Below are 22625 nucleotides of genomic sequence, written 5' to 3'. Positions count from 1 at the left end.
TGTATATGTATGTGTGTGTGTGTGTGTGTGTGTGTGTGTGTGTGTGTGTGTGTGTGGTCTTCTATGGGTACATGTACATCTGATGTGTCCACATGTTCTTGTGGAGGCCTAAAGCTGACATCAGGAGTCTTTCTTCCTTGAACTATGTTACTCTATGAGGCAGGGTAGCTCGGTTGAAGCCAGAGCTTGCAGTTACAGCTAGTCTAGTTAGCCAGCTTGGCCCAGGGATCCTTTTCCTTAGGAGTGCATGGAACCCAGGGCTTGTCTAGTCAGCCTGCTTTGCTCCAGGGACGCCCTGCCTTAAGAGAGCAGGAATTTCAGGTGGGACACTACATCCTGCCTGCCGTTTACGTGGGTACTGCAGGATCTGAGCTCCACTCCCCATGCTTGGTGCTTGTGTGGCAAGCCATCTGTCCAGCCCTAATATACTTTTTCTAAGAGCAGATGGTCACCTAGGCTGTGGTTGATAGAAAATTCAGGACATTATGGTTGTCACTTCGTCCACAGTGGAGCCCACAGACCACTCCACAGCAACCGTGTCTCTGAGGCAGTGGCTCAGCAGCTCGTCCGATGACCACGAAGCCTCCTTCTCCGTTGCCCTTTCTGAGGTGATGCTCAGTAACTTTGGGCTGGTGGCTGGCATTTGCCTTTCTTTGTCTCTTTTGGAATCTGCAAGTTCTCACACTCTCAGTTTATCAGACTCCCAGGGAGGCTGGCTGTAAGTAACCTTGGAAAGGTCTCTTTGTCACGCACTCCTGATTGCAGACGAAGACCTGACTCTGCAGCACCTCTCAGGTAACAGCCCCAACCTTCACGAATTGTATCTCATTTTCAGGGGTGTCTCCTTACAGCCTAAGGGGATCAAGTTAGGTCAGTTTGGCCGAGCTAACTTTTCCCACGGAGTTCTTTCTATCCCCCTCCACCCCCAAACACACACTTGTCTGTGCCTCTTAGAAATATTTGCTTATTGTCTCAAGGGCACAGTCAGATTCTAAAAACACCTCCCAGGCTCAACTTTCTCTCCTTCTTTTTAACACCCACCTGAAGCCCCAAGGTTAAGGCCCAGCGCCCTTTCTCTCAGAAACTTCTAGGACACAGGATTTACTACTTTATTGTCTGTAAGCTTGGTGCGGGATGTTCAATACCATTTTTATAGCAATGGCTTAGGATTTCCATTCAGCGTCCAATATTCTTGCTGACATGTTCAATTGCAATGATATACTATTTTCTCCCCTTAAAAAACAACCCACAAGTGTTTCAATTATTAGCACGCTTGGGAAGATGGCAGCCAGGCTACAGCAGACGGAGCAAAGCAAAACTCAACCATATTCCCAATCTCAAAGCCAGATTTCTAGTTCACACAGACATCGCTAAAGGCTTCATTTGTGGGTGATCTGGGGATGGGAGACCACTCTGTATCCTACCTGGGTAAGGATGCATACTGCCGCTCCATCCCCTCAAAGCGAAGGTTGTGCGCGCTCCCATCTGGACCCTTTCCAGACACCTGTGGAGAGAAAAGTAATTAGAGTTGAAGATCCGTTATATACCCTGGTTACTGACAATGCATCTCAAAATTATAATCAGTGCACAAATGTTGCAGCCGCCTGCCAAAATTTCAACCTGGGGAGAGTACGCAAGCACTAAGCATTGCTACAAGCACTGACGATCAAGCTACAAACATGGCGTTTGACAACAGTCCCTTCTTTCAAAAAGGGTCAACTCCTTCCTCTTCAGTTGCCAGGAATAGTCTACACAGCATGTTCTCTTCTTTGCAAAATTGATGTTAGTTTTTCGGACAGATTAAAAATTATAGACAAACTGAGCCAATGGTAGAGTGAGGGCCCGAATACTCTATGCCTAAGTTGCTGGCTACTATTCTCTTATTTGAGGATGGTACGTTTATTACAATTAATGAATCAATACTGGTACATTACTGTTAAGTAAAGCTCACAGGCTATTCATATTTTTGCTGAAGGTTCTTTCTGTCCCCTGGACCTTATCTCGGATGCCACATCACATTCAATCATTGTGTTATCAGAGGCTCCTCCAGAGGCTCCTCTTGGCTCTGTTTACATTAAACAAGCAAACACATTTATTGTATGTATGTGGTATGTGTATCTGTACCAGGCCTGCTGCATGTACAGAGGTTGGTGGACAAATTGCAGGAGTCCACTCTCTGCTTCCATCCTGGACTCCAGCAACTGATGGCAGGTTGTCAGGCTTGGTAGCGAGAGCCTTTTCTTCGTGATCCATCTTGATGCTCCCTTGGCTGTGCTTTGAAAAGGCACTGTGAGCCAGTCTGTACTAACAGATTGATTTTAACTATATGTCTACTGCACAGCACCTATAGAGCCCTCCCTGATATCCTGAACTTCATTTGGTTCTCTCTCTTATGAAAAGCCACTTGGAAGCTATGAATTGTTGTCTAGATAACAATGGCCTTTGTAGGCTTAGTCCCTTCCTATATTTTTCTCTTCACCTCTCTGGGACCATTTCCCCTCAGCTTCTGAGATCCTGAAGTGACTCTATTCGGTAGGTGCCCCATAGTGTATTGGACTGCTGAACACCAAGGCCTTCTACCTGATCCTTCGTATCCATCACACTAGGCAGCAGGATAAACACACAGGAAAGCATTTGCCCACTGGCTGGAATTTTACCCATGTGAGCACATATGCTATTGTGGCCCACTCCTATGCTTACTTTTTATGCTAGGGTAGCCTTAATACCATGGACCTTGAAAGGGTAAATAGAAAACTTCTACTATGATAATTGAATAGAGAAGGGGAGAGTTTTCCAGAAAACAGGAAACAACAGTGTCAAAGTCAGTAGAAGAAACTTTTCTAAGTAGTATTCAACAACTGAAACCATTTCCTCCTCACCGGGAGTCTTGGCTTTCTATGCATCTCTGCTGTCCCATCTTGGGTTGTGTGTTTGTGTATGCACATGTATTGCTGGATTTCTGCTATCTAGTTATTTTGTGAGACCTTTCAGTGCCTGTCCTGGGAACCTTTATTTCATCAATACATAAAACAGAAGTGGTAACATTCTTTTTCTTTAATATTTTCATGTGTACAGTCATAACCAGTCCCCATTTCCCTCCTCCAACTCCCTTGGTATACCTGGCAACATGACCCCCTCCTAACTCATTATTTCACCTTCTTCCTCTTCTTTTTCTTATCTTTCTTTTCATTTGTTCCTCCCTCCCTCTCCTCCCTCTATTCTTCCCTCCTTCCCTCTTTTCCTTTCTCCCTCCCTTCCCCTTTTTCTCTCTTTCTCTTCCCTGTTCTCCTTTCTTGAAACACCCCACTACAATTCTGTGAATAAGAGATCGAGTGCTCAGTACTACTGAGTTTCCTGAGAGACCAGGGACCAGGATGGGGGAAGACAGGTATACATACGTAAATCGCAAAGAAAAAGAAATGAAAAATAAAAATATGAGCCCTAGTTACTCTTGTCTATGGTTTTTATTTTGTTCTTGAAATAAGGTCTCACTATGTAGCCCAGGCTAGCCTTGAACTCATGAACCTACTGGGTGCTTGGACTCCAGGTTTACACCACCACACCCCAAACTGGTTTGTTTACTTTTTAGGTTTTTTTTTTTTTGGGAAGAATTCATGTTAATATTAGTATTGGGTTGAAGAATATTAATGACAAATGTTGGGAAACACCATGCTTATGAACCTTAGCATGGCTCGAGACATTCACAAATCACCGTTGTTTAGCCTTAAAGCTACAATTTAATACTTTTACCATAGCCATCCAGAGTTGGGCTGGTGTAGTGGTTTGAAGGCTTGAATATGCTTAGCCTAGGAAGTGGCACTATTAGGAAGTGTGGCCTTGTTCAGGTAGGTGTGGCCTTGTTGGAGGAGTTGGGTCACTGTGGGGTGGGTTTTAAGACCCTCCTCCTAGGCTGCCTTCCAGTCAAGATATAGAACTCTTGGCTTTTCCAGTACCATGCCTGCCTTCATGTTACCATGCTTCCTGCTACGATGATGATAACGGACTAAATCTCTGAAACTATAAGCCAGATCTAGTTTTCCTTTATAAGAATTGTTGGTCATGATGTCTCTTCACAGCAATAAAACCCTAAGACAGTTGGCCTCATGTGGTTAGCAGTCTATACTGTGGTAACTAAGGGAGTATTACCCCTTGCCTGTTGCTGTTCTGGGGAGCTATTTAACAAGCATCGACTTAGGAGAGGTGACACAACCTTATCCTCAAGGATCTTTCTGTCTTATTGGGAAAACAAGCATTAGGAATGTAGCGAAAATGTCTGGTGGAGTACCATCAGGATGCTACCATTTGTAGCACAGATGGAAACTGAAGGTGTTAAGAAAAGCCCCATGAAAGAGGCAGACTTTGGGCCTGATTTCAAGACAGGCAGGATGTTTGCACATCAAAGACTATTCTGTTCCTCACCAATTGGGCATCTCTCCGTGTGCCTCTCTATTGACACTGCAGCTCTGTGCAAGGCAGTCATGCAGTTAGCAATCACCCAGCACCTCCTGTATCCTAGCCCACAGGAGACATTGTATTCCAAGAGATGAAGAAATGCAGCCCTTGCTCTTGAGGAGGCAGACCTGCAAACAATTATGACATCATGCTAGAATGGAAGTCTGGGGAAGGAGGCAGCACCTGGGAGAGCTGAAGACAGCTTCAGATGGGTGTTGATGCTTCATCTGCAATTGAATATGAATGAGGAGTTTCTCTGGGGTGGGGGGGGGCAAGAATGAAGGAGGAGCAATAGAAGGCATCCCAAATAGAATAAGCAGCAGCAGCAGTACAGAATTTAGAGATATCAAAATTTGGGTAAGGCAGAAACAGCATTAAAAAAAAAAAAAAAAAAAAAAAAAAAAAAAAAAAAGAATGTGCCTTTTAGTAGCAACAAACTCCAGGTCTGCTACTACAGCTCTTGGTACTGCGTTGGAGTGGTTTGTGGAATGTGTGTGATACCCTGCTGCCATCCCCTGCCCCTTTTCTTAAGTAGGGTTTCTCTTAAAGGTCTGGACCTTGCCAAGTAGACTGTAGGCTGGCTGGCAAGTGATCTTCAGACAGTCTTCTGTTTCTGCCTTGCTGACTCTGGGGCAAGTGTGTGCCATACCTGGTTTCTTTCACAAGGGTTCTGGGAATTGTATTTGGACTCTTGGGGAGTGCTTACTGAGTCATTTCCCTGGCTCCTGGAATGCTGTGTATGTGTGTGTACATGTGTGTACTGGTGCATGTGCAGAAATACGCATGTTGAGCACAGAGATGGACAGGGAGTGTCTTCTTCCACTGCTCCCCACCTTATAATTGAGGCATGTCTCTAGTCTGAACACCGAGAGAATGAATTCAGTTAGTCTAGTTGGGCAGCTTGATTTATGGATCCCTTGTGTCTGCTTACAGGGTTCTGAGACTGGATGTGCCATCCCTGTTTGACATTCTCCTAGATGCAAAGGATCTAAACTCCAGTCCTGCAACTGGTGTAGTGGTTACCAACCCAACCATCTTCCCAGCCCCTCTTCCCTGCAATGCTTTTAAATGAGTCTTTTTTTTTTTTTTAAATTTACTTATTTACTGTATATGAGTACACTATAGCTGTCTTCAGACACACAGAGGGCATCAGATCCCATTGCAGATGGTTGTGAGCCACCATGTGGTTGCTGGGAATTGAACTCAGGACCTCTGGAAGAGCAGTCAGTGCTCTTAACTGCTGAGACATCTCTCCAGCTTAACTGAGTCCTTATAGAACAAATCTGAGTTTACCTCAAACAGGATGATGGGACAGGTCCTACACCCCTGCTCATAATATCATGAACGTCTCCCATTATCAATACCCCCCCAACCACAGGGGTACAACATGACCACCCTAACTCCGTGTTTTTTGTCAGGATTCTCTGTTGTATGCTGTGTGGGTATGGATAAGCACAGGCCATGTATCAGCCATCAGAGTCAAACTAAAGCGAGATACGGCTGCTTTCCTGTTAGAAGGCCCTCAAATCCTCTATGCTCTGCCTGTTCATGTCTTTCCTGACAACAAGCATATGACATCATATGTCACTGGGAGTATGCAAATTAAAAGTTCACTGTTCCCAGGAGAGCCAGTGATCTTTTTTGCCTTCATGCTTCTAACTTCCAGAATGTCATATAGTTGGAATCATGCACGATGTAGCCTTTTCAGATTGGCTTATTTCACTTGGTAATATGCACTTAAGTTTTTTTTTTTTTTAAAGCACCCCCCCCCGTTGTTGTTGCAGCTTGATAGCTCATTTTGTTTTAGCACTGAATAATCTCTCTCTTTCTGGGTGTATCACTGTTTATCCCTTCATCTACAGAATGGCTTCTTGGTTGCTTCCAAGTTTTGCCAATTATGAACAGAGCTGCTGTAAACATTTGTGTGCTGGTTTTTGTATGGACGGAAGTTGTAACACTCTTTGGTAAACACTGAGGAGGGCAATTGCTGGATCATATAGTTAAGACTATGTTTAGTTCTACAAGAAGCTGCCAAACTGCCCTCTAACACGGCTGTGCCACCATGTGCTTCTACTCCACATGAGAGCTACTGTTCTCTTTGGCAGTGGCATTTTTGGTGTTGACTTCCAGGCTTTGACCATTCTAACAGAAAAGCAGCACTATCCTAGTGACTTACGATGTCATATACTTGTTTGCCACCTGTGTGTCTTTGGTGAGATGTCTGTTAACATCTTTGGACCATTTTAAATTGTCCATTCTTTATTGCTGAGTTTTACTAATTTGCTTGTCGATTTCCCATAATAGTCTTTTATCAGATGTGTCTTTTGCAAGTATTTTCTACTGTCTGTGGCTTATCCATGCGTTGCCTCAATGGAGGCTTTCTCAGATCAGAAGTTTTTCATGTTTACAGAGTCCAGCTTACTGATTATGTCTTTCACTGGGTTGTGCTTCTGGTGTTATTACTAAAATGTCACCACTAAATCTTAGGTCATCTAGATATTCTCCTATGTTATCTCCAAGGAGTTCTATAGTTCCTGTGATTCCTTATGTTATAGTTGGGGGGTTCCCAGTGGTCTTCTGAATCAAAGATGATAAGGGTATAAACTAGGGGATTTCCAAAGGATGAATGAAGCAAGTTATCTAAGTATGTTAAGAAGGTAGATACATAGGACTGACTGTAGATTAAAGTGAAGGCTCTGTCTGGACTAATGCCCAAGTCTGTAAATTTAGCAAAATGCTGGCTTGGTAAATTTTATTAAATGCAATAAAAGAACAAGAAAATTTTAAGATTTTGGGAGATGGGAACATATAGACATACCAAGACATTTGAGACATTTGACATTAGGGAAAGGCCTAATAGATCATTGAGCATAAAAGCCTTGCAACTTAGAAGAGATGTGTGGATTAAAGATGTAGAAATGAGAATTATCTAGCATCTCAGGTGCCTGAAGTCTTAGAAAAGAATGACCATAACACAAGAACAGGAGGAAAAGATATGCAATAAGAAAAGCGAAGATTGTCCATAATATTCTTGGAAGCAGTCATTATGGGGCAGGTAAATAAAACTGAACCACAAGTTGTTGTTTCAGAAGGGAACTAGTAGAGAGTGATGTTGTAGAAAGCCAGAGATAAAGGGCTGTAGAGACAGCTCATTTGTTAAAATACTTGCACTGCAACTATGAGGACCAGAATCTGATGTCCAATGTTCATATAAATAGACCAGCAAGCAATGTGTGCCTGTAATCCAGGCAGGAGAAAAATAGACAGGAGGATTCCCAGATATTGCAGAATAGCCATTGGTGAGTACCAGGTTCAGTGAGAGACCCTATCTTAAAAGTAAGATGGAGAGCTATTGAGGAAGACACCTGATCACTGGTCTTTGGCCTCTACACTTGAACACACAGAGACAAGTGCATGTGTACTCATACACATGCACATATACACCCATACCAACATCCTCACATCAACACTGACACATATCCCTGCCACACTGATCAAGAATTCTATGAATAAAGGAGAAGCCAGCAGTGTCAAGAGCATTCAGGAAACATTCTGGAGGCAGAGGCAGAAGGATTACCCTGAGTTTGAGGCCAGCCTGGACTATGTAATGACCTTCTCATTAGCCGGGATACAGTATGAGACCCTGCCTCAAAACAAATCAAAGTCCAAAATAACTTCTAAACATACAAGTTGTTAGTAGCTTCAGTAAGACAGTGATACACGGTGATGCTCATGTGGTGGTGGTGTGTTTCGGTCAGTCCTCCCTTTAACTAAGAACCCAGAATGGTAGAAAGCAAAATAACACACACACACACACACACACACACACACACACACACACACACAAAACAAACCTTTCTTAGAATTTCCTTGCAGCCAGTGATTTAACATAGGGCATGGCATCTAAAGAATGAAATAAAAACAGCGGCCACACCTCACTGTTTATTCTGGCAAGAATGCCTTCAGGTAGGCTTGACTTTCCTTGGACATCTTTAGGAGACATAGCATAGCTAGTTCCGGGATAGGCTGTACTTGTTCATAGCTGGCTTTGGAGTTGGGAACGGCTGATGCTAGCAGCTTCCTAGCCACCGTGCCTTACGACACAGATGACTCTCTAGAACCTGAAGGTTCCCGTGGAAGCAGCTCCCTCTGCGTGCTCTGTGCTGAAGGGGAGCTTCGGAACTCTCCAAAATATGCACACAAGGACTTGTTCTCAAACATTCCTTACGGTACTGTAAGCCTGTTACTATAATGCAAAAGCTATTCCTGTTTAACGAGAGTGGACATTGTTCTTGTCCTTAGACTGTGACCAGTAGAGGGTCTAAGAAAATATATTTTGGAGTTGGCATGAGATTGGCTTTCTTGAGAGCCTTGGGTGGGTTTACAGGGGACAGATTCCAGACCCTGTGGAAAATTCCTGGAGTTCCCAATAAACTACCAATGACTTGCTGCCCTGCCTCATCCTATCATCCTCATAAAACAGGATTAATTCGTTCAAGTACAAAAGCATCTGTTACCATTTCCTAAGTAGAGTAATACACTGAAGACTGAGAAAAGTACACTCTAAGACAAATGGTTGGTTAATGGAAATGATGGGAATACATTTGCATTTCATTATTTAAAAAATACTTAATTTTTTCTTCTTAATTTATTATAATGGAAAATTGCTCAAAGATGACCTCTGTTTACATTTCTAAATATATACATAAACTTAATGCTACATAAAATTTTTTCCTGACTTTATTATTGGCCTTTTGCTGTGCTATTGAGTATGTCTCAGAAATGTGAATTTTAAGGGCTATATGATATTGAATTATACAGATAAATCATAATTTGTCTAATCTCCTCCTATAATTTGATCAGTTTTTAATATCGTAATTGGAGACAGTAGTGCCATAGATTAGTGTGCTGGGCACAGATATTCTTGGAAGTAACTGTATTGGAGGGTAGGAAATAGCACAGAGAGGCCTGCCAAGGAGACGCCAAGTTTAAGACGGTCTTAAGTCCTCAGGAAGTGAGGCCACTTGAGGAAGGAGTGAGGGGACAGAAAACAGGCACAGGCATTTATAAGCTCATTTCTCAGTTTGCTCTTTGCTGAACAAGACTCAGAAGTAGTCCTGCTTGAAGAACTCCTTATAAGGAAATTTCCCTCATCCCACACATAAAAATAAGGTCAGTGGCTTTGATCCAATTAATTTTTTAAGCACTTTATCTTACTTGAGATCATGCAGTGGTGTGTGAGTGTGTGTGTGTGTTTTAATATAGTGGCCTAAATATAAGCCTGATAAAAACAATCTTGATTTAAGCCATAACAGAAACCTAGCCTTTCACACAACAGTGTACTGTTAGAGCCCGTGCCTGGATGAGGGCACATTTATCTTTCTTTGACTGATCCAGCCCAGGAAGTGAAACTTTTGTGAGCTTACTCAAACACAAAGTATGCGTCTGTTGGTGCATGCAGATGGTAGTTCTCTCTAGCAGAATTAGGACAGCCTAGAACAAGCCTGGGACAGGGAGGAAGGCTGAAGCAAAAGGCTTTTAGTCCATGGGAGGTCTCCAAGTTTCATGCACTCAATGCCTGCTTCAGGCTGGAGTATTAAGAGCCTTGTTTTTTACAAAAAAAAAAAAATGTTATTAGTTTCTTCTCCACAAAAGCAAGGCATTTGCTGCTTATATTCTGGGTTCCTTCAGTTCATATGTATTTCTGGCCCAACATTGCTAGGATCAGCAATTTCACTGAGCAATATCCTAAAGAGGCCATTGGATCTGCCCATCTCCCCATTTGCAGATTAGTGTTTGAGAGGAAATAGAATGCCATCACTAATATTTTCTTAAGTAATTTATTAAAAGCAAAGGAATAAACTACACAGGATTTTCTGCAAATGTCTGATGATGAGAAGTGGAAATGGTTTGAAATTTAAAATGCATCCCAGCCCCTGCAGGTTAGGACACTCGTCAGGATTGTAATCGATGCTTCATAAGTCAATTTTCTTAAGAGAATTTAAAAGCCATGGTTATGGAAAGGCTGTGTGAAGTTGTAACATAGCCTATTCACCTATATATAGCATCCTCATTTACAACAATGTCTTACTTAGATCCATTACCAAAAAAATGAGTTTCCCACCGCAGACACATCCTACGATTAAGATGCGGAGTACGGAAATTCAGATGTCACTTAAGGAAATAGGCCTTTCACTTCAAGTTGGTTCGGTGACAAACAGAGCTGAACAGTGTTGCACATTTCTTTTCATTCTTTACAGATCTGGCTAGAAGATATTTATAGGAATCAGCATCAGGAAAACTTGGAAAAAGTCATAAACTTGGCTTTGAGCGTTTTCTAGCTTAATGCCACTTTGCTAAAATGCTACACATTCAGAGGAAAACTAAGTGCAATACTCTAAACAAAAATCAACTAACCAAAACAGGTTGTTTAGTTGTTTCTCCTTTGCAATGGGAAGTATATTACGTCTGGTCTACACACTCACAAAGATATTATCCAGAGAGGAACACACATACTTGTTCAAACCATTATTTTTGAAGTGTTTGTTTTCTCTAATTTGATTTCAGTAATTTTGTCAAATAACTGGGTACTCAGCTTATAGACTAGCACAGAACATCTGCTAGTTTAGAAAATACAGCAAATAATCTATCTTAAAAATAACGCTGGGAGTAAGCTTTTAGCCATCCTGTGCCCACATTTTCTTTCTTCCCTTGTAAATAGCACAAGTTAAAACAGAAATTCTTGAAGTCTCTGCTAGCTTGGATACATTTACATTTGTGAAAGTTCTGTTGCACGGAGTTTCCATATGTACCTTCCTGTGCACACCTCATTAGCACAGGAATTGTACATAGGTGGTTATGATTTTATAGCTGAGTGACAAAGATAGCCACATAATCTGTAATCTGTTCTGTATTATGAAACCAGAAACTATTTACTCTGATTTAAGCATGAAATCTTATGCTAGCACTATCCATGTACTAGCTGTATGTACCCTGGGTCATGGCACCTTAATAACCTGAACTATCTCTGTTATGATTGTCTTTGCAGAAAATAAATTCAGACATCTCCTGCCAGCTCTGTTTGTATCTGGGCATAAGATACAGTTACCATAGAAACCATGATTGTGGATACAATTTTACAAATTTGGCTCCATCTCTCTGATGCACGTGTGCATGCCTCTGTGTATGTGTGTGTGTGTTTGTGTGTGTGTGTGTGTGTGTGTGTGTGTGTCAGTATGTGACCATATATGTGCCTTGGCAATAAGCTCTAAGAGCAAATTCTGGCTCTGTGTCTTTAATTAAAGAGCCAGACACTATTTCTTATTTCCTTTCCTCCATCTGTCTGCCTACAAATGGAGATATTGAAACACTTGGCTGAAATGTCAATTCATAGTAGAAAGGACAAAAGTCTGATGAACAGATCGGGGGTTGGGTGGGGAAGGGAATGAAGAAAAGCATTTCTTACGAAACCTGCTGATCAACTGTACTGTGTTCTCCAAGGGCACAGTACATAGGGGTTTGGCGGTGTTCAAACAGTCTAGGTATAAACAAGTGAATAGAATTTATTTACTTTACTTCATTTGTAATTATTTCTTTGGTCTGTTTTTATTAGATATTTCCTTTATTTACATTTCAAATGATATCCCCTTTACTGGTTTACCCTCTGAAATACCCCTTATTCCCTCTCTCCCCCCCTGCTCACCAACCCACCTTCTCCTGCTTCCTGGCCCTGGCATTCCCCTACAAACCTTCACAGGGCCAAGGGCCTCTCCTCCCACTGATGACCGACATGGAAATCCTCTGCTACATATGCAGCTGGAGCCATGAGTCCCACCATGTATACTCTTTGGTTGGTGGTTTGGTCCATGGGAGCTCTGAGGGTACTGGTTAGTTCATATTGTTGTTCCTCCTATGGGGCTGCAAACACCTTCAGCTCCTTGGGTCCTTTCTCTAGCCTCTCCACTGGGTCTTTAATATGAATTACTTATTTCTAGCTGTTTCATTTCCCAGTATCCCATGATAGGCCTTTTACTCATTAAAAAAGAAAGAATGTTGACTCTCGAAATGTGTCCAAATATCAAGTTAGATCAGGTATTCACATTATCGATCCTGAATTTGTATTACTCCCTTCAGCTGATAAAGTGTTTCCATTCATCAAACCTTCTAGCATAGTTCATATATGTTTTCACTGATAAAGATGAAACGTAAATTTTCTTCATAACGTCGACTCTCTGTTTCTGTCAGTGGGCAAGTTTTGGTCACTGCCTGTACCATTACTAGAAAGAAAGGGCCCTTCAGGACAGTACTGTAGCCTTTCCACCTCTGCCTCATTCACACGTGAGGAACTGAGAGGGAAGATCTACTTAAGTGGCTTGCCCTGGGCTCAGACAGTGGCAGAACCCCAGGCTTTGAACAGAGGTGTGTCTGGCTCCAAAAGCTGCAATTCATCCAGCTTACAACACTGCCTCCTATTTTGGGCAGGGAGTATCATACTTAAAAAATTTTCCTTTTCTCAAATGAAGGACTAAGACCAGAGACTGGAGCCCTTCAATGAACCTTTGGAAGGAGAAATAAAAAGGAGACGTGAACTGGTGGCTATTTGCAAGCACTTGAATTATCATGATTGTCCTAGCCATAACCATAAGCAACAGTGGCCTAGTAATACTCATTTTACATAGATGCAAGAAATCATACATGCACATGTTTTTTGCTTCATACACGCAATTTTTAATAAGGTGCTATGTTTTATAAAATAGTATAGGTTATAGACAACTCTGTAGGTTATTCATAAGTGGGTACTGGTCTATTAATTAATACAAGACCGCACACTGGAAGCTTCATGCATGTTGGGACAATGTCTCCTTTTGTATCACTGAGTTTTCAGGGCCTGAGATATCTTACACACACACACACACACACACACACACACACACATCGCTATTACTTATTGAGTTAATGAAATAGAAGTCGTCACCTCAGAGGAAGCTAACAGATCGGATTAGTAGATTCTATAATAACTAGTTAGGTTTTTGAACCAAACTTGTTAAATAATAGAAAAGCTACTATCAACATGTGTTTCCTTTATCTTTATGTGTGTGATATGCATGTATGTTTGTGTATATGCACACATGATTGCGTACATGTGTCATGGTATGCATGTGGAAATCAGAGGAAATCAGTTCTCACCACCCAATTTGTTTTGGGGCTGTGTCTTTTTGTCCTTTCCTGCTTGCCTCTGTCATGCTGGCAGGTCTGCCACCTTGTGTGGATCCCATCTCTGCCTCTCATCCTGCCATTGGAGCATTGCTGGGGTTGCAGACATGCACACCAGCTTTTTGTAGGCTCTGGGGACTTGAACTCAGGTCTTTGGCTTGTGTAGCAAGCCCTTTACCCACTGAGTCATCTCCCCCAGCTATAGCAACATGTTTTGAAGAAGGCTTTACCCTTATGAGCCCTGCTTCATGCCATGTTTTCTGTACACAGTCTTATTTTTCCCCCATGTCCATTTAAAAGTAACAAACAATGAACTACAAACCTTCTTATCCAGATTTCTACTTGGCTCTGGAGTACTAATTAAAACGACCAGGAATCTTAATTATGTAATTGATATAAGTGACAGATCTGCATACAATCCAAATAGTTTAAGCCAGTGGGGGAAGTTTTCCTAATGGACAAGTTACTTAATACACTGGGCATGATACCATGGCTCTGAATGGCTACTTCAGTGAGTATCTAATTAATTAATAAAGTAATATTCATCTGACCACTAATGTTGGACTCAGGTCTTTTCCACTGAATTCATAGTAATCAAGTTATTTTGTGACTGACCCCATCCAATGAGTTCAAGTTCTAGAAAAATGAAGGAGGATAGGATGAAGTGGAAGACAGAGTTACCCAGAAGGACTCAGAAAATGGTTGTTCTTATGGCAAAATGTAGCTAGAAAAAGAAACCAAAATACAAACACACACAGGCAACTCTGTAGTTAAAAAGAACAACTAACCAGTACATAGCATTGTCAACCTCTTGTCTGCTAGTCAAGGCCTTCACTAACCAACAATAGCTCCCTTTGCAAGTCTAGCTTGCTCATTCAATAATTTGATCCCATCACCAATTTTCTGGATGTTTGGAACATATTTTCTGCCCATTTCTTTAGTGTTGGTAGTTCTCTCCCTGTCAACTTAATGCCATAAACATTTAGAACAGTGGTTCTCAACCTGTGGGTCGTGACCCCCTTTGGGGATTGAATAATCCTTTCACCGGGGTCACCCAAGACCATTGGAAAGCACAGATACATACATTATGATTTATAACTATAGAAAAATTAAAATATGAAGAAGAAACAAAAATAATTTTACAGTGGGGGCAGGGTCACCACAACATGAGGAACTGTATTAACAGGTCGTAGCATTAGGAAGGCTGTGGAGGCTCATCGAGAGTTGGATGAATGAATGAATAGTGCAACAGAAGTGACCACAGCTATCCATATCCATATTAAAGGCACAAAAACCCGGTGGGACATTAGTGGCTCATGAAAACAGATTCTACAGAAGTTAGATAGATCAATGAACACTGATAACACAGACAAGATAGCCTGTGAAGGAGGTGGAGATTAGCAAAGGAAAAATAAAAACCTCCTGAGAAGAAGGCAAAAGATGCAGAAAAGAATAGGAATTATTGGCTCTGCTTCTGTGGTCCAGCTCAGCTCTGCACACAGGTAATTCCTGTCCTAAATTTTTCTCCCTCAGTCAAATTCTTCAGTCCATCAGAACACTACTCCTGTACCAGGCTAGGAAATATGGACCTCGTTCTTCTGATTAGAGGCAGACATCATCTCAGTTTCAAAGTCTTTAAAATGTGATTATTTTAAGTCAACATTTAAAGTTAGATTTGATATAATCATTTAATTGGGCATTGATTCATCTACACAGAACTCATTACTGAATTCTTCAATTTCACCAACATAATTTCCTTCCAAATTATCTTTTATCTAGATGCTGGAAGTCCAAGTGCTATGAAAACTTTGCCAAAATAAAAAGCTTTTAGATTGCTAATGCTGGCTACACACAGACCCATGGAAGATCTCTGAAGAATAGTGCATGCTTGCCAAATGCCAGATAGGACTGCTTTTCACATAATTAATGCCATTCTTGCTGCTCAAGGACCATTTCCATCCTCTAATAATTTCCATTAATAGAGGAAGTTTCTGCAATAATTTTTGCATCTTGCAAAACCACAGTGGCTTCTAGACACCTTTTAATCAAAATAATGGCAATGGGTGAAAGGAGGGTGGCTAGAGAGATTACCGCAGGCCCGTCTTGGCCACTGTTTTCAGTTTCCAAAAACTGTCTACAAGGCTCACTGTGTGGCCTGTGAGTGTGTCAATCAAACCTCCACATTCTGGTCTGATAGCGTGGAACCCTCGTGGATTTCTTCCAAAAGGAGAATATGTATATATAATTAGTATGTTAGACATTTTATCTACACAAACAATAAGACAATAGGATGGGGACAGAAGCTCGGTCCTGTGGAACATGTTAACCATACAGGCTGAAGCTTGCAGCAGGAAGAGGCGATGGGCCAGCTACAAATCATAACCTCAAAACTGACAACTCACGGCATTTTAAAAATTACGTTGTTACAAAAATCAAGAACTCAGCCTGGCACATACAATTGTGCAAACAGACAGCAGCAGCACCACCAACAACAACTTATGTCAGTTCAAGTTTTTCCCAGGACTCAAGATACAGTGTAGCATGGTTGTGGCGGGGCAGCCCTGCAAGGGTGAGGTGGGAGTATTGGGATGTATGTCAGGTGTGGTGGCATGTAGGACAGACATGGGATGGACAAATGTGACACAGAGCTCGCAGTTAATGAAGTTTCTAGGTGCCCTCTTCTGAACTTTCCTCTATCGGCTGACAGAGAGAACCGAAGACAGTGTAGATAGAAGCGGATGCCTGCTGGGTACCTTTTCTGCTCTGTTCTGGAGTCACTTTCGGTGCAGTAAAAGGGAACATCACAGCCTCGCTCCTCTTTGCCTAAGGTAGCTTTGAAGAACTTCACCTCAGTTGCATCTACTCACACTTGACTGGCTTTGTGCAGTCTAGCTGGCAGAGTGCGAAGGTATTACTTGGGTTAGAAGCCCTTGCCCTGTTGCAGGAGCCTGCCGAGTGGGGAATGCTTTGGATGGGGGACTGTGTTAGAGATTGTACTAAAGTTTGAGAACCAGCTCTAAATTGGACAGAAATGATATAAAAATAGTATGTGTGTTTTAATGGTTCCTGATAAATAGATGAGAGAGCTCCTGTCTGGGGTAAGCTGCCACTTTCTGAGGACTCTGGCCACAGCGACCAGTCAAGGCTGGCCTTCGAGTGAAGAAAGATACTCATGAACATCCGACTGTGGGCTTGGCAGGGCTGTGCTTACACCTAATTTCTCTGAGGGATCCTTACTGACTGACAAAATCTGTCCCTGTTTTAAAAATATAACAGTTGCACTTTTCATTGTCTCTTTCCTATGTACGTAAAGAACGAGTGATGTGCAATCCGATACCACATGCATAAAGGATTTTTGCAGCCATAAAAGGATATTCTTCTGTGTCATCAGATTTGATGGGTATAGTTACTTTGATCAGGAGAAAAGCAGGCATTGAGCATTCCATGTAAGACCAGCTTGCACTTGGAAGAGTAAGGCTTGCCAGGAAAGGTCAGGAAGGCAGTGCTGTTCAGTACCCCCATTCTTAAAGTGTGCCCCATTAAAATTAATTACAACTGGGAAGTCTGGGAGAGTTTTTCATGAAACTGTGAAAGAACAGCCTTGGCCCATGTGGACGGTCATTAGGAGGGCTGACTGTAGGCGTGAGCCTGTCCACGCCACTTACTAACCACGTGATCAAGTTAACTTTTGAGCTTCACTTTTCTATTTGTGATTAATACTAGGACTTACTCAGATGGCTTTCATGAGGATTAAACAATATGCTCCATGTAGACCACATGATATCATATGTAGTATACCTGTATGTTCAATGCAACTTTTATTGTTAATGCAGTGCCAAGTCACTGGTGCTTTATACTGGCAAGAAAATTAACCTGAGGCAATTTTTTCCCCTGCCCTCTAGGTTTATTTCCATAAACCTCCAGCTAAGACATAGAACTGCTAGAAGATTCTTCAGTGTTCTATAATAGTTTCAACCAAGATTAAAACATTCCATCCGGTAGGAATCTCCTTAAGCAAGGAGGTAAACAATTCAAATTAGGTTCAGGAAGTCCCTGAAACTGATCAGATTCACTAAGCCAATGGTCTCCTCAGATGGAAGGAAGCTGAGCTGCAAAGAAGCCTGGAGGAAGAGAAAAACTCCAAAGAAAACTCTGGGATCAGGCTAAATGAAGTAGAAATGAGCTGAGCTGCCTAGAAGAGGTTTAAATTAGAATCACCAGGGAAAGACACTCTCCAATATATTGAGCTACCTGCAGATTGTGTAAGTGCTCCAGGCTTTCCAACTAACCCTAACCCTGATAACCCTAACCCTCCCAACCCTGCTAACCCTAACCTTCCTAACCCATAACCCTTGACCTAACCCTTAACCCCTAACCCTAACTCTAGCCCTAACTCCCATGTTGTGGTGGGCCTTGGCAATGCAGCTGTCTTTGAGTCATTTTTGTTCCTCTAAGTAACCTTCACCCATATTCCTGTAAGTAACCCCAATAAAACTCATTGATTGACCAAGTTGGACTTTGGTGGTGTCTGTACTTGGGTCTGTTGTGGTATTCTTATCTGGGATGAGTGGATACGGGTATTGTGTCTCCTCAGGGAAAGTTTTGTCATACAACAATCAGTGATACTATTTCAAAACCTGCAATGGATGTGGAGAGAATGAGGCCATGACATCGCTGCTTTAATAACAATTATTTTTTGTTTTAATGACATTTTTTTATTTCTCATGCTTTCCTGCATAATAAGCATTTTGAGAATGAACAATCCTATCTTATTTATGCTGTAGCTCTTCTTTTTGGAGGGGGAGGTTTGCCACAAGGATTCAGACTGTAGCCTTTGCTGGCCTGGTATCCACTGTGTTGACTACACTGGCTTCAAATGTCTTACAACCCTGCTTCTGCCTTCCAAGTGATGGGATTATGAGTGTGCACCACTGCACCCAGGCTTCTATGTCTGCCCTTCTATTTGTCATGCTTCTTTTCCAGCACACATTACATGCCCAATAAATAACAACTAAAGTAGAGACTAAAAGAAGTAATCTTAAAGTCAGGCTGTAGCCTAGGCAAGTGGAGAAACACAGAATGCTCAAGTACCTCCAGAAAACAGACTTGGATTAATTTAGCTAATCTACCTTAAGAGGCTGATGGCATCTGGACACAATGTTCCAACTCAGGTGGGAATATTCGCCCCACAAATGAAGTCAGGAGACCATGCTTAATATGATTTATGCGTTTAATAGAATCAGTGCAAAGTAGGCACTGTGTGACAACATTATGGAACTCTTTGGACGTAAAGGTAAATAACATGATTGTGTGTGCAGTCCTCACGCTCATGGGGGAAGAGGACGACAGCAGGGCAGTTTTGTGCACAGGCAGAGAGAGGCCACCTCCACTTACAGACATCAGCTGCAGGTCCTATATTCTTGTACTCTGCCATCATCAGTAGGGTTTTTTACATGAGTGGAAACTGGAGTTAGGCTTGCAGACAGGTAGACAGCCTGTCATTGTGTTTCCAAGTCAGGAAGTAGCTTAGTATCTGTTTTAGCAAGGACATGCCTGTTCAGATGCATTTTTCCAGAGAAATGAGGATACAGACTACAAAAGGGAGTGCCACGGAGCAAGTAGCAGGCAGATAAGACAAAGAGAAGAAGGGAAAGAATCTAGCAAAGAACTAAAACTCCAGCTTTGGCAGCTAAATGCCTGAAACGTTCATTGAGTGCCATTCAGATAATTTCACACACTTCAGGGGGTTTTTCATCTATTTCCTTACAGGTCTGTTCCTTATGGTCCAGAATAGCATGCATGCTGCCTGGCAAGCCGTCTCTCTATAGACTATCTAGCACTGCTTTGCACTAGTTCTGTGGTCTCAACTGGAGAATTGTGATGCAATTTACAAACATCAGCCTAATGCCACTAACATCTTCAGACATTGGCCAAAGACCATGCAGAGATCTCTACTCATCAATATAATGAAATTAAGAAAAGCGAAAATTTAGGATGGATATTGCAAAGAACTTTTTATGGTGTAATCCATTAGGATGAGGAATAATTTCCCAGGGGGGAGATGATTTATATGTTAGAAAATGTATCCTGCCCATTCATAACATATTTGTGACAGATGTAATGCCACATCCACCTATAAATCAGATTTACCTTCTGCTAGATGCCCTGGAGTCCATCTTACTGAAGGCTATGCTTATGGGCACTGACCTGAGAGAAATTAAAATCCAAAGGGCCCAATTACTAAAAATCTTCAATCATTGTAATTGGACTTCAGTATGGAAAATAACACCATTTTAATCCAAGTTACTTGGAAGGAAGTAGAATGAGCTGCATCATCTCACTGTCAATTGGCTCGATACAGCCAAAGGATGCAGCTCTCAGAACGTCTTCCCCAGGGACCATGTGAAACTTGCTCTTACTTTGCAGGCAGCATAACTGCATAAATTATACCAGCAATGCACAAGTGAATCCCTGACCAGATGAAGACCAATGACTTAAACTTATAATGTTCATAGGGGAGACATCATTTTCAATTTGAGGGCCTTCCACTGGGAGCAACTCATCCAAACAAAGGCGAGCCGAGTCATTTCTCCTTGGGAACAGAGATCAAATACACCGTAACTCAAAGAGCAGCGACACTCTGGTGAGTCTGGGCAGGAGAATGCAATGTGTTGGGAGGAACACGAACAGAGACTCTCTCATTCCATTCTTGGGAACATAGGGACATGCACTTCAAAAGGTAATAGAGTCAGTTTTTAGAAAACTCAAAATTCTAATTACCCTGCCAGACTTTCAATGGTATATAGTTCAGCTAGTGACTGATATTCTCTTGCTTACCCTTGACATTCCTACTCAACGAGAATTCAAATACCTGTCCAAGTCTTACGCCTTAAAGGTCTCCCATTCATTGTTCAGGTATTGATGTAAACCAAATTGAAAAATTGCAAAGAGAGTGAGCTACCAAAGGTTTTGACACCCACCCCTGGTTTCCTTAGGCTTGTTGCTATGACTTTATTGGATGCTCCCTCCAGCCCATCCTATGGGGTTGATACAGTACAGCACCAGTGGCAAGTTTACAGTCAGACGAATAAAGGACTACTTTAGTAAATAACAACCTTTAAAATCACCCAACCCTTAAGTGTTTCTAAGTATTTCTAGGAGTCACTGAAGCCAGACACCATTAAAAATAGGAGAACTTGGCCAGTGCCTAAAGGTAGTGAGGCTAGTACCTCACATCAGGATAGCATGGAGCTCAGAGTTACCTCATCCATAAAGAAAATGGATTAAGGCCCCGGAAAACAAACAAACAAACAAACAAAGAAAACCAAAACAAAAAACCCAACTTTTTCTTGGATCCTGTCCTCGAGTACTCTGTTGCACTTAAATAGTGTGAATCCAAGAGACTCATCGCATCAATATCTTAGAGATTTTTAGAGGCATATATCAAGTTATACCACACATAAATTAGATGGAATATAAATGGTTCCATCACTGTGTGTGATTTTATCAGAATACCCACAGATCACAATATGTAACACTGGTCATGCAGCTTTGTCTATCCAATAGGCTTATGAACAACCCTTAGCACTTGCACAAATAGTTCTGAAATGTACCATGACACCTTCTTTGGGGCTGTCTATATTTGATACTCAAATATAGAATTGAGGACTGACATGGGTCCATTTTGCGTTCTGTTGGCTAGAACCAACTCTGAGGATGCTTACTCAAGGATGGAGCATAAAGCATGCTGTAAAGAAAGGATGGCCTATTTATCTATAGGTGGATAGCCCATTGTGTTGCCATGGTAACATCAGAAGGGAGAAGGAGATATTCAATTATAGGCAATGCATCTATATGGTAGACACAGAGCCAAAAGACATGCATGGAGACATTCTACCCTAACCTGGATATGCTCATGAGCCACAATTTTAAGTCCTGAAAATCACTGCCTACCCCAAATCTGAACTTTGACAGAATGTAACTATGAATAGTGTCAACCATTTTTGAGAATTTTTTTTTTTTTTTTTTTTAAAACCATAACGTAAATGTAGCTTAGAAAATCAGAGATAACCACTATGGGTAAGAATGGTCAGGCCATCTCTTCTTGTTACTTTCATTCCTTGTTTCTCCTTTTCTTTGCTTTTCTGGTTCTTTTTACTCTGAGTTCCACACAGCTTCCACTTGCTTCTGCTTTGGGCCTTATTTCTTGACACATTTGCTCACACTGTTGGCTCTCTCTGATCTTCCAGATTGCCAAACACTTATCTATTGGTTCTTCTACCTTCCCCAGGAATGCCTTGCTCATCTCCTTGGCCCCAGGAACCTTTCCTGACCGTACTATACCTATGCTCCTTGACTAACTAGCCTTGTGCTCTAGCTTCTTAGCCTAGCTTCATGTTTCTTTGTGGGCCAGGATTTACGCTGAACTTGTTTATTGTCTTTTTCTGCTCACAAACAGAGACTAACTCCACAGAGCTGGCTTTGTTTTCTCTCCCCATTATCCTGAATGATACTGGAAGACAGTCAAGAAGTTGACGGTTAAGAGAAATAGTTGCACATCACTCTTCGAAACATGCTGTCTCTTCTTATTCCTTTTTCTTTCTTTTGCCTTTCTGCTTCTTTCCTCTTCATGTTCCAGGGACAAACAATAAATACAGTGATCCAACATAAGCACTTTTCATAAATGCTATCACTAGACTTCACTAGGAGGTTGGCTCTGTTCCATTTATCGTCTCTTAGAACATTTTACACTGAAATCTTTATCTTTGTGTTAGTTTGGTATTTATTTTTGTAAATTTGAGGATAATTCTGGTCACACAGGGCAAACCAAACCTTTTATTTTCTGTTTCTGAGTTTTAAATTGAGTGCTGAAAACCTTTTAAAATCTATGTTTTCAAATTAGCTTGAAATGTGTCCTTTTCTTTTCACATGCTTAATTCTCATTTGCGACAAAAAAAAAA

At 41.7% G+C, this 22625-nt stretch overlaps 1 protein-coding gene across 3 annotated transcripts in view; it reads right to left on the bottom strand.

Moving 5' to 3' along the window:
- Nucleotides 1–22625, bottom strand: part of Pard3b (par-3 family cell polarity regulator beta) — a 997480-nt gene that overhangs the window by 53435 nt on the left and 921420 nt on the right. For all 3 annotated transcript variants that reach the window (XM_031367697.1, XM_031367695.1, XM_031367696.1), the window contains one exon: nt 1425–1504. In XM_031367697.1, coding sequence (XP_031223557.1) covers nt 1425–1504 — 80 coding nt within the window. The remainder of the gene's footprint in view (nt 1–1424; nt 1505–22625) is intronic.

Source organism: Mastomys coucha, unplaced genomic scaffold, assembly GCF_008632895.1.
Source record: "Mastomys coucha isolate ucsf_1 unplaced genomic scaffold, UCSF_Mcou_1 pScaffold14, whole genome shotgun sequence".
Lineage (NCBI taxonomy): Eukaryota > Metazoa > Chordata > Mammalia > Rodentia > Muridae > Mastomys > Mastomys coucha.
Note: the sequence above shows the minus strand (reverse complement) of the source record. Positions and strands in the feature narration are given on the sequence as shown.